At 39.6% G+C, this 12,187-nt stretch overlaps 1 protein-coding gene across 1 annotated transcript in view; it reads right to left on the reverse strand.

The window, feature by feature from the left end:
- MGAT4A (mannosyl (alpha-1,3-)-glycoprotein beta-1,4-N-acetylglucosaminyltransferase, isozyme A) overlaps window positions 1–12,187 on the reverse strand; it is a 74,083-nt gene that overhangs the window by 17,243 nt on the left and 44,653 nt on the right. The window contains exons 6-9 of the mRNA XM_021412835.1: window positions 10,809–10,855; window positions 10,152–10,265; window positions 9,494–9,569; window positions 7,956–8,070 (exon numbers count right to left, since the gene is read on the reverse strand). Coding sequence (XP_021268510.1) covers window positions 7,956–8,070; window positions 9,494–9,569; window positions 10,152–10,265; window positions 10,809–10,855 — 352 coding nt within the window. The remainder of the gene's footprint in view (window positions 1–7,955; window positions 8,071–9,493; window positions 9,570–10,151; window positions 10,266–10,808; window positions 10,856–12,187) is intronic.

The following is a 12,187-nucleotide window of genomic DNA, read 5'->3' on the forward strand; positions in this document are numbered from 1 at the left end:
GCATGTCCACCACACCACGCACCTTGGAGTCATCAGCAGACCTGTTGAAGGTGCAACTCAGTCCCACTGTCCATGCAATGAACAAAGATATTAAAGAGCACTGATCCCAGTACAAATCCCTGGTGAACATCACTCATCACTATTCTCCACTTGGACATCGAGCTGTTGACCACAACTCTGAGTTCTACCATCCAGCCAACTCCTTATCCATCCACCAAATCCAGGTCTCTCCAATTTAAAGACAAGGATGTTGTACAGGACAGCACCAAACGCTTTCCATAAGTCTGGGTAGAAGATGTCAGGTGTTCTTTCCTGATCCACCAATGCTGTAACCCTGCTGTACAAGGCCACCAAACTTGACAGGCACAGTTCGAACTTAGTGAAACCATGTTGGTTGTCACTAAACATCTTGGTTTTCCATGTCCCTCGGCATAGTTTCCAGGATGATCTGTTCCACGATCTTGCTGGACACATAGATGAGATAACTGGCCTCTAGTTCCCTGGATCTTCCCTTTTTCACTTTTTAAAACCAAGGGGGTTATGTTTCCCTTTTCCAGTCACTGGGATCTTCATAGGACTGTCATAGCTTCTCAAATATGATGGATAAAGGCTTTGAAACTTCATCCGACCATTGGATCATCAGATTCCATTAACTTGTGCACATTCAGGTTGCTCAGAAGTCTCAAAAACCTGATCTTCTCCTGAACTGGGAGGTTCTTCATTCTCCCAGTCCCTGCCTTTGCCTTCTGTGACATATGCCATGTGGCTAGAGCACTTGCCAGTAAAGACTGATGCAAAAAAGTTCTCCATATCCCGGGCAAGCGGGTCTCCCATTTCCTTCCGGGGGGGCACATTTTGTTTCCCCATCTTCCTTTCATAGCTGACATACCTATAAAAGCCTTCCTTGTTGCCCTCAACATCCCTAGCCAGATTTAATTCTATCAGAGCTTTAACTTCCCTAACCTGATCTCTGGCTGCTTCAACAATTTCTCTGCATTCCTCCTAAGTGGCATGTCCTTGCTTCCATAGCTTTCAGCTATGCAAAACTAAACAAAACAGAAAAACTAACCAAACAAGAACTTCTAATATATCTGGATGCCATTAAAATATTCTGTGTGTACAACAATACAATCTCCTTAAGAACAGACATTTTCAGTCCGCAAAAATAGAGAAAGAAGAACTATGGGTATGTGCTTACTATTCTCCATGCTGTCACATAGCAGCAACCAGAGCTTTTTCTAGAATGCACAGGTCACTGGCAAACTCATGCCAAGTGCAATTCCAGATAGCCATAATCAAAGCAGTCAGCTGCCTAGCATAAAGCTCAAATCCCTAAAACAAGGAAGAATTGTAGAACTTTGCTACATACTGACGTGACTTTGAAGCTTTCAAGAAAACATACCGCTTGGTAAAGTACAGATGGACTTCTTGGTGGCATGGTTACTACAGGATCCTTGGTAACTCTGCAAACTATGAGTTTTAAAACAAGGCCTAGACAAGAAAGAGAAACTTCCTGTTTTTGTAGAGTGTATGTAGTACCAGCAACTTTGTGCATGGCAATGGAATACATTTCACTGTCAGTACACTTGACTTTGTTGTTGCACTGAATGCAGCACTTAAGGAAGGCATCTCCTATGAAGACACCGCTACTGGGAGTGGGACAGCCCAAACCTGAAGATAGACTTCAACAACAAGCAATTCTACTACCTGGGACTGAGTGACAACTTCAAGCTTCCAGGAAGCTTGAATTGCTTAGAACTGAAGACAGATTCAGAAAGCATCATCAGCTTTGAAGATGAAGTCTGTCTCCACTTTGCTTTGTTACAACAGAAGACACAAGACAAAAAGACAGTACACGGTAATGAACCACTCGGGGATGCCAGCTGATGTGATTGAGTTCTGTAGATGGTGCTTAGATGTGGGAAGTGCTGACTTCCACATGCATGGGCTCTTGGGGCATGTGTGCATTAATAGATTGAAGTGCAATAGAGGATCTTCCCCAACGCAAGTTGTTAGTGTATCCACACTTGGAAGTTCTGAACAGCACACTAACATACTTAAGGCTGTGAGATGTTCTCTTCATTTGTAACACACATGGCCTTCATAAGTTGTTTTTTTTTTTTTTTTAAAGTCCACAAGTAGTAGGGGTCCCAGTGTTTTTTCCTTCTACATTTTGAAGGAACAGTTGGAGTAAATACTAAGAACAGGTACCTCTGAGGTAGCAAAACCACTCCCTACGTGTTAGAAAAGGGGCTTTGGTTCTCATCTACAAGAACAAAAACACTATTCAGAAAGGCTGCTAAGGAGCTCCATAGGCTATTCTTGGTAACAAACAAATGAGGAACAACATTTTGTACGCAACTTAAACTATCAGAGGTGGAGCACTCTACTTGAGCATGTGGCTGAGTGGAAATTAAGAACTGCAAGCACTCTGCCCTGCCTTACTCAGTCATTAAGGTGGATGTTTACTCTTATATAAAGAGAAGAGACTGGATACATTTCTGCCTTAAGTGATTATATTTCCATTGTGAATATGCAAATTGACCATCACTCAGAGGTTCACAGTTATTTTTCCTTTAAGGCTCACCTAGGTCTGTAATTCATGGAGGATTATCACAAGGTAGTACAATAAATCAATCAATCAATAAAAACAAGGAGCTGGGAGTTCAAATTTCTTATAATAGGGATGGAGAATTTCTCTGCTGAAATGAGACCGAACTTGGCATGTTACACACTATCTCAGCACAGATACAGAATGTCAGGTTATTAGCTTACATATTAAGCAATTAGGATATGTTTTAAGTGAAAACATCAAAGTTGCAGTGGCCTTGTTATGTGTACTCCTGCACTGTCAATTATCTGACTCATACATCTGCAGATTTGCTCTGACAGTGCTTAGATCCTGACCTGCAAGGTCTTTAGAACCTTTTTTCTCTCTTCAAGGGGATAGACACATAGGAGATCACCCAAAGGGCTCCATCATTTCCAGAAAACATGTCTGATGCACAGGAACTCTCATTTCACTCCTGCATGACTTGTGTGAAATTGGCAAAGAGCATAGCCAATGACATAACACTTCATTTGGAATTTGAAATCATTTTGGAGGGGTCTGAATGAGATTACATCATGGTGTAGTACGATATGGAAGCAGAATCTGACATAAGAAGTCCCAATCATTTCATCTGTTGGAATGATGTTATGGTCATAAAGGAGACTATTCACAGAGTTGGGTGGAGAATTAAGTATGCTAAGACAGTAACAGACCCAGCATTGCCAAATCAGAACGCTGTCCCTTACACAAACTTTGAATTTTTATTTTTGTAAAGTAAAAACATTGACATTACTTGTTAGCACTTTCTACAATGAGGACCTCAAACAGACATCCCCACTTGAAATTACTGTGTGGCTAAACTGAGGCTCCTACTAAACAAAGGACAATTCCCTCTAAATTACAGAGCTTTCTTATTAAAAATAATCATAACGTCTTTATGTCTTTGTTAGTATATTGTTGCTATTTACATACTTACATTATTGTCATATTGTTTAACATTATTTATAGAAGTATTTAAAAACAGATAGGAAACAATCAAATTATTTGTACAATATTGTATAAAATATTCGTGTGGAACAACAGCTCTTTCAGCTTGTCACACTTCCAACTAAATAGGCTCCTAATTTTCCTGGTGATTCATCTCTGCCTACTGCTTTCGATAACAGTGCAGGAAAAGAGAAAAATACAAGAAACCCTAATCAAAAATCAGCTTAAAAATGTAGGGGCTCATCAAGCATTTACGGGACCAAAATCATTTCTGGATGACGCCGGTTGAAATAGTCTGTCAGTCACACCTCCTTCCACAGAAGGATGACCCTTCCATGAGGCACTGTAAAGATACACATGCAACCCAGAAAACAAAAAACAAGCCCATATTATTGTTCCAATTGCTGTGGGGGCTGACTGAAGAGACACCTTATCCTCTTCCAGGAGTATATGTACTCAATTTGCTCTGGAATCCTTTTTTTCCCCGCTACTCAAGGACACAGCAATAGCACCACACCGTACATATATCGCCTTGATCAGCTCATCTTCTTAAGAAGACAATGATTGTAGTCTTCAGTCATCATCTGCAGTGAAAAGACACTCACAGACCGTGCGACTTGAAACTCGAATGTTAAGGTACAGGATTACTACCAACAATTAAATAACCAGAGAAAAAGACTGAAGAGCAGGCATATATTCTTTAATTGAAGTTATCCTAATTTCACATAAAATAGAAACAGGATATGAACAACCAAATTATTTACTTCTACGTGGCAAACTTGTGCCCAAAGATGCCTTCTTCTAGGCCTATATTTGCATGCTATTGATCAACTACGCAGTCAACCACCCCTGACTTGGTGAAGAATCCAGGTACGAGTGTCTTCAGACCCAACTGGCCACTCCATATTATTATTCCCAAGCATTGTGGAAGGGTTCAACAGCACAGGCAAAGCCTTCTCCCTGAGCTCACAATGAGCAGTGGAGCAAAACTAACAAGCAGAATCCTGCTCCTCAAGCCTGAGACACCTTCCTGGAGTAATACTGCCTCTCACTAAGGGCAGATATACACATACTGCTTGCTGAAGTGCTGTCACCACCTTCCACACTCAGCTTGGCACAGCCTTCCTCCAGCTCTTTGCCTTTCAGTAAAACACAACACCTCCTCTATCTGCCACTTGTGCCACCTGCACAGCACTTTTGGCCCCAGAACACCCTTCCTACACCAGCTCAAAACCAGACTTGCTTTACCACAGGCTTCCCTGCAGAGGTCTTCAAAGCTCTGGAACCCCAACTGTGCACAGCTTCTCTTTGGCATAGTAAGAAGCCCAAGACAATTCTTGCTCCACAGATCCGACATTTCAGCCCCTCTAAATCCAAACCAGCCAAGCCCTTGCCTAGCTTCTCCTTGGTGAGGGTGACAGCAGCAGCCTGGCTTCCCTAGGACACAGACACAGCCCGAGAACAAGCAGAAGCATTTGCTCAAGCCCCACAGTCCTATGACCTCCCACACCTGCTGTAGATGACGAAAGTGCTGTGAGCCTTGAAGTTACTCAGATGGCATCCAAATCTAGTCTGCAGATTGCCCATTTGCTGTCCCCAATATACAGTCAAAAGTCATCAAGCTGGAGACCTAACCAAAAATTGGAAGAATCAGAACAACGGCAAAAGACAACCTAGAGGCTGATTTCAGACCGCTCCATTAAAGTTTGTGACAGCTGACACTATAGCTACAGGACAAGGTATTGTAAATCCTTCGGAAAACACTTCAGCTTACAAGCAGGTGGAAGACAAATTGGTATTTCTCATAAAATTCTGGCAGGACTTTACCATGTTATGCTAAGGACTGCAGTGCAGAGCTGAATTTGAAAGAGCAGAAGAGGCACCTCCTTCCATAGAGCTTCTTCAAGGAAAGAGCATACATCTCACCCATTATTTATTAGATACTTGACAGCACTTAGGGCTATGCTTTCAGTATCAAAAAAATAAAAATAAATCAAAAAGAAAGCAACTTCTCCTTGATGGTAGAGGTGACAGAATTTTATAATCCTGCTGTCAACCTAAACAGCTGCATTCCCCGCTTCTTCGTGTAGTACTTGCGTAAATTAGATTTTCAGTTCAGAAACACACTACGACAAAAACACATTTTTTCCTAGAAGAATTTGTAAGCTGATCAAGGCTTCCAGTAGACTACAATGAATCAGATACACTAAATCACTAATTGCTAAATCACTAGCAGTTCTGCACTCTATTTTTAGAGTATCTACGCAAAAATCATCCCAAATTACAACCAACTACTTTTGCCTTTCTTTTTAGCTGTCTGCTTTACCAAATTATCAAGATTCATAAAGAGATAGCAGAGATGAGGAAAGTCTACACTGTTCGCATATTCATATGCAGTATATAGCTATTGTACATCAGTGTGTCTTAAAACCAAAAGTATTAGTCACCTTCATGAATACCAACTTTTTTCTAAAAACTTAAAAGCGGGATAAGTAGCTGAATAGGGAGGAAAAAATGTTGTTTTGTAGGTAGAAATAAAACAACACACTAAGATACATAGCCATAGCTAAACACATCCAAAAGTGATAGCATTTAATCAGCAGGATGCAGGCAAATATGATAGAAGGACCAGAACAGGGATGCCTAGCAGCAGAAATAACTAAACATAATCATAGCTATTTTCAGAGCCTACACTGCAAATAGTCACTATATAGACACTACAGCAAAAAGAGAAACAACACAACTTGAAAATATTTTTTTACAGCTTCGCATGTGACTAAGCCACATCTCAGTATTTAGAAGTATCTACTTATTCCTCTTGGCTTAGACTCTGCTTCCTCTACAGCAAACTCTAAGAACATAGGGATGAGAAAGGTGAAATACATAAATAAGAGTTCTGAAATATATTTTCATGGGATAGGCAGCGCATGTCCTAAACTGTTGGGCTTATATACATTTTGACATCACAGTACAAAAATGCAGCCAGCGCTGCTCTCTACTACTCCATCCATATTGCCTTCATTCTGTGTTTGCTTAAATAGTGCAAGTTGCTTCTACAGCCTAGGAACTTCACACAGAATTTACATTCAAAGTGCAGTTAGGCCTTGGTCTAAAACTCTAACCCCATCTAAGTCCACAGAATTTAACTGTTCAAAAGTAAAAACAAAGTTTAATCAGATGCTATTATCCAAGCAATCTCTCCAGCCACAAAACCAGAGAGCTCAGAGTTGCAAGTTGCCCCTTCCCCTGGCAAAAGAGATAAGTTTACCTTGGGCAAGAACTCCAGTAAATTATTTGAATGCTTATTTCTCCATGATAGGCAGCTCCATCTCTTGTTTTTCCCTCCTTGGTTTGCCCAAGGCAATCAAGAAGATTGGTTATGTGGGTAGCAGACAGATGGGAAGACCTCCCCCTGCCCATTTCCTCTCCTGCTCTCCATTGTAGGTTAGACTGACAAGCAAACGCACAAAGCAATTTTGTAACTCTAAGAGTATTTTAGGAAATGACTGCTAGTTTCCATTCAGCTCTGTCAGTCTCTGAAAACCCCAAAATCAGGAAACCATTGCCTCAGCAACACACCTGATGCTGAGCTGTAAACAGGACAGTACAGGAAACTCCACAGCTTGACTTAGTTTTTAATTTTTCCTTGCGTATCTCCAGCTTCATGCTTTTCATTTGATCATGACACATCACTGCAATAATGAAATACTCTTTCAATTTTGTAAAATTCCTTTACAACTTCTCTTTCCTTGTTCTTTTTTTTTTTTTCTGTTAAGTCTAGTATCTCTCAATAAAAACATACTAGTGTAAGACAGAAAAAATAACTGCACTGATTTCAACAGCCTCCTCCAGGAGTCCACGATGCTGCATTAACGTCTCTCACTGTCATTTACTGCCATTGACAGACTTCAACTAACCCTACGAAGGAGTACACTGTCATACTTCTCGTGGATGGATTAGAATTGCAAAGATAGAACAGGCTTTGCAATCAAGACAAAACGATGTCTGATGATTCTTGGAAATTATACCATAAACACCATTTTGCCTGTTTTAGGGAGTGTTAATTCTTCGGTTTTTTTTCCCTTGAACTTCACAGTCTGATTTCTTTTTTATTTTAACTGCAGTCAAAATCAAAATAAGTAATTCCTTGCAGTTAAAGTGTTCTTACAAATAAGATACCTTTTGGTTAAAAAATGCTCTTATTTCCAACAGTTTAAATTTGACTGTCACAGAAAAGTAGATAAACTAACAAATGCAAACACCAGTTAAACCACAGAGTTGTTAAAAAAAAGCTAAAGAATGTCTAATTCTTGGTCTCTTTCCAGTACAAAGATAACTTCCAAGTCAGATCACTATTCATCACACCATCTAACGATCAATGTGTTCTTTCAAACTACTCAAATGAACATTTTCTTACCAATGAAACCCAGCTGAGAAAATTCCAGAATCATCCAATCTTCAGAAGCGAGCTGAAGCGCAAAGTTTTTTATTGTACTGAAGTAATTCTGCTTGACAACGATGTCATCCTCAAGCTAGAAAAAGGGAGCAATGATATCAACATAGATAAAAAACAGAAAAGTGATAGGAAAAAATACTGCTAGGAAATAGTGATTTGTAATACATAGCTAACACATACCCATATATTTTTAATGCAAGCACTGCTATAAAGCCTCAGCTCTACAGACAAAAATAAATATTTTAGGGTTCACGGTCTAACGGTGGAGAATTAATCCAGAATCTTTCTGTAATAAAATGCCATGAATACATCTCAACATAATGCAGATGTTAAGTGGGTAGTAACATCACATTGCTTTTCTAGCTTCCATCTTCAGAGAAGAACCATTCATGAAATAATTTTAGATTAAGTGACATCATCAGGACATTATATGGAGAACAAATAGAATTTTTGTATTATTTCTATGACAATGTGATTATTTACTCACTCCCTTGCTAGCACTGAAAGACTTTCTCAAGAAGCTAAGAGATGCTATCTACAGAGGCAGGATTCACTTCCCCATTTTCTGACTTCAGCTGTCAGACAGAAGGACAAGTGCATAGTCCAGCCTTGCCCAGACAGGACAACTTCCAAGATGCTGTGCCACAATCCCTTTATTTCACATTAAGTGCAGGCTGCTGCATAAGGGGTACTGCTTCTCCTCTCCTAACTCCCAGAGCATTCACGCTCACCTCCTTGTGCTGGCACTAACACTTGTGTGACTGCCTCGCTTCAACTAGGCTGCCAGTGCATCACTCCCTGCACAGCTTCCAGGAGAAGTGAGTCTCCAACAGCTCTTAAAGAGCAGTCAGCATAGCTCACTATGGAAAAGCTGCATGAGTGGGGTGTTATACCCAAAGGATACAGTCCCAAAATCTAAATGAAAATCCTAAGCACAGCTACTCACTAGATCTGCAACACTTGTAAGCAAGGCTTCTAATTTAAAGCAGGGTGACAAATACGGACAATTCTGAGCTAAATTAAACTTAAGATTAATTCCTTATCTGTGTTCTTGAAAACCTCTGAAAACATTAAATACTAAAAAAAAAAAAAATTTCAAAAGTGCAGCTATACACAACAAACTCTAGAGATCAAAGTGACACTGCACCTGCTCTCAAGAGAAAGAAAAATAGATTTTAGTTCAACTTCCACTCAAAACTATGCTGGTGTTTTTTGCCTCAACTGTAAATCTTTTAGGGGAAAAAAGAAAAAAGTTAAGCTGCCTGCATTCTTTCACTTTTTATGCTAAGCATCTTAAGATAAAAAAATAATCATGCGCAGTAAATTGTTTTCTATTTCAAAGAGTGTCATCCACAAAATACTTCCTCAGATACCATAACCCACATACTTATTGGCCCCCAACAATGGAATCACGTTAACTCTGCTCCGTGTAGGTCCTTCTGCTGTGACCACTGGCATGATTTTTGGAGATTAATTTAAAACAAAGAACAGAAATGTACCTGGATGTAATAAACTCCCTTTTTCTGGGCATACATCATAAGAAAACAGTAATCCAAGTTCTGTTTTGTTCTCCATCTGAAAATCAATTACAAACTTAAGTATTATGGAAAAAGTTATTTCAGTACACACTGGCAACGCAAAGTAGATCTCACTATGAAGAATGACACATATTGGTGAAATATTAGGAAAACTGCTTTTGGCATCATTCCCTCAGGAAATCTGTCTGAAAAAAAAACCAATAAAGCTTTCTCGTTATGCTTTATTACCAGCAAAAATCTGGTTCTGTGAGAACTACCATACATTTCACTAAAACACATGTCCGTTTTAAATAATAATTCAGCAGGAATTACCAGCTTTTACAACATATTTCAGGAAGAAAAACAGTAAACAACAACAGCAAAAAAAGTCTCCACTTTCCTCCCAGAATTTAACATTGAAAGAGTTCACTGAAGCTTCGCATTAAACTCAGATCACGCACAGAACAGCATGCAGATAGAAGGGCACCGAGAAGGACTCAGAGCTCTTTCAGCATCCCCACACTTTAGAGAATTACAGTAAGAAAACATTTAAAGAATCCAATTCCCACTTGTCAATTTAAAAACAAGGAAAGCATGGATTTGGGAGGAGATGAGAAAAGATCTGAAGGAATAAACTAACCTCACTCTCTCTTTTGAGTCTCCAAACGTCTCTTTCAAGTTTGTCAAATCAGGATAGTAAGTTGCAGGAGGGGCTATTACTTCCACCAACCCAGAATTGATCTCTGTAGAAAATCTGTCAGTAGAAACAGCATAGAGTCACACAAGCTATTTTGAATTCTGGTTATAACAACAACTCATTCAAACAAGAGATGTAAAGTAAGGCAGTGTATACGGTTTTGCTTAACACCTCCTTTAGAATAGTGTAGCTGCTTGATTAATAATCAGAATGCTAACTAGCTTCTAAATACCTGATTTTTTATTCCCTCACTAGAACCTAGTGATTTTCTTCTACAGTTCTCTTTGAACATATGGAACACAAAGCAATAACACAGAAGTCACAAATCCCCATTAATGTTAAGCCAATTAAAGCCACTTATAGTGCACAAAATCAATTTAAATTCCATTTGTTTTACGATCTAACTGACTGAATAATTGCCCTGTAATTTATCGATTAATAATACTTTTTATTCAAACGTAGAAATCCCTTCCCTAACCAAAAATGTACGACCTCATATTTCCGTAACACTGCTTAGTATTTAGCGCAATGTTACTTAGGAAAAATAAAAAGCAAAGTCACCAATGAGCAAAGAATTTCCTCATTAAAACAGCAACTTACTCTTTTTCCAGGCTCGCAACAACATTGTTAACATAATCAAGATCAGTCTGGAAAAAAAAACCAACAAGAAAAAACAATAAATAAAATATTTAACAGCTTTGCTGCTACACTTTATTAACACAACCATTTGAGGTAGCTGCACTTGACAATAAATTTCAGTGTGCAAGACATTTGAGTAATACAATTTCATGAGTGATGTGTTTCTATGTCCTACATCTAACAGGAGAAGAATATTTTTTTTTTTAGTGGATAGAATGGAATGATGTGCCTTATCTCTGCCTTTAATAGATAGTTCTAACATAATGCTTAGAATCATAGAATCAGTAAGGTTGAAAAAGACCTACAAGATCATCCAGTGCAACCATCCACCTACCACCAATAACCCCACTAAACCATGTCTCTCAACACTATATCTAAACGTTTCTTGAACACTTCCAGGGACAGTGATTCCACCACCTCCCTGGGCAGCCCATTCCAGCACCTGACCACTCTTTCAGAAAAGCAGATTTTCCTAATGTCCAGCCTAAACCTCCCCTCGTGCAACTTGAGGCCATTCCCCCTCGTCCTGTCACTAGTTACAAGAGAGAAGAGGCTGACACTCAGCTCACTACATCCTCCCTTCAGGTAGTTATGGAGAGTGATAAGGCCTCCCCGAGCCTCCTCTTCTCCAGACTGAACAAGCCCAGCTCCCTCAATTGCTCCTCATAAGGCCTGTGCTCCAGACCCCTCACCAGCTTTGTTGCCCTTCTCTGGACAGGTTCCAGGGCCTCAATGTCTTTCTTGCAGTGAGGGGCCCAAAACTGGACACAGTACTTGAGGTGTGGCCTCACCAGGGCTGAGTACAGAGGGACAATTACTTCCCTGCTCCTGCTGGCAACGCTATTTCTGATACAAGCCAGGATGCCACTGGCCTTCTTGGCCACCTGGGCACACTGCTAAACACTTGTTTTTTTCAGTTCATGCTCTTAATGACAAAACGATCGCTGAGAGTTTGTGCAGGAAGAACTTCGCGTTGTTGTTATACAGTAATAAACAATACAAAAATATTATCAAGGAAAGCCTTCTAGAGAACTGGGCATTAAACACACGTATTTCATAAATACATCTCCAGAACTTTTAACAGTTTTAAGAAGAAAATTTACAGTCTATAATTCAACAAAGATTCTGGCAGCTTATGAGGACTCTGCAGAACAGCTGCCTTTCAAATGCTGGAAACAAAGGAATAGTTCATACTTTCTGATCAATTTGTAACGCAGATCATCATTAAAGGATTATACACACAGAGAATAAATCCCTCCCAAGCATTTCTATAGAACCACTATTCTTGTCTGATAAAGGTTCTTACCCTTTGATCTTTAAAAATTGGAATGGTGATTTTT

Source organism: Numida meleagris, chromosome 1 (genome assembly GCF_002078875.1).
Source record: "Numida meleagris isolate 19003 breed g44 Domestic line chromosome 1, NumMel1.0, whole genome shotgun sequence".
In the NCBI taxonomy this organism is placed as follows: domain Eukaryota; kingdom Metazoa; phylum Chordata; class Aves; order Galliformes; family Numididae; genus Numida; species Numida meleagris.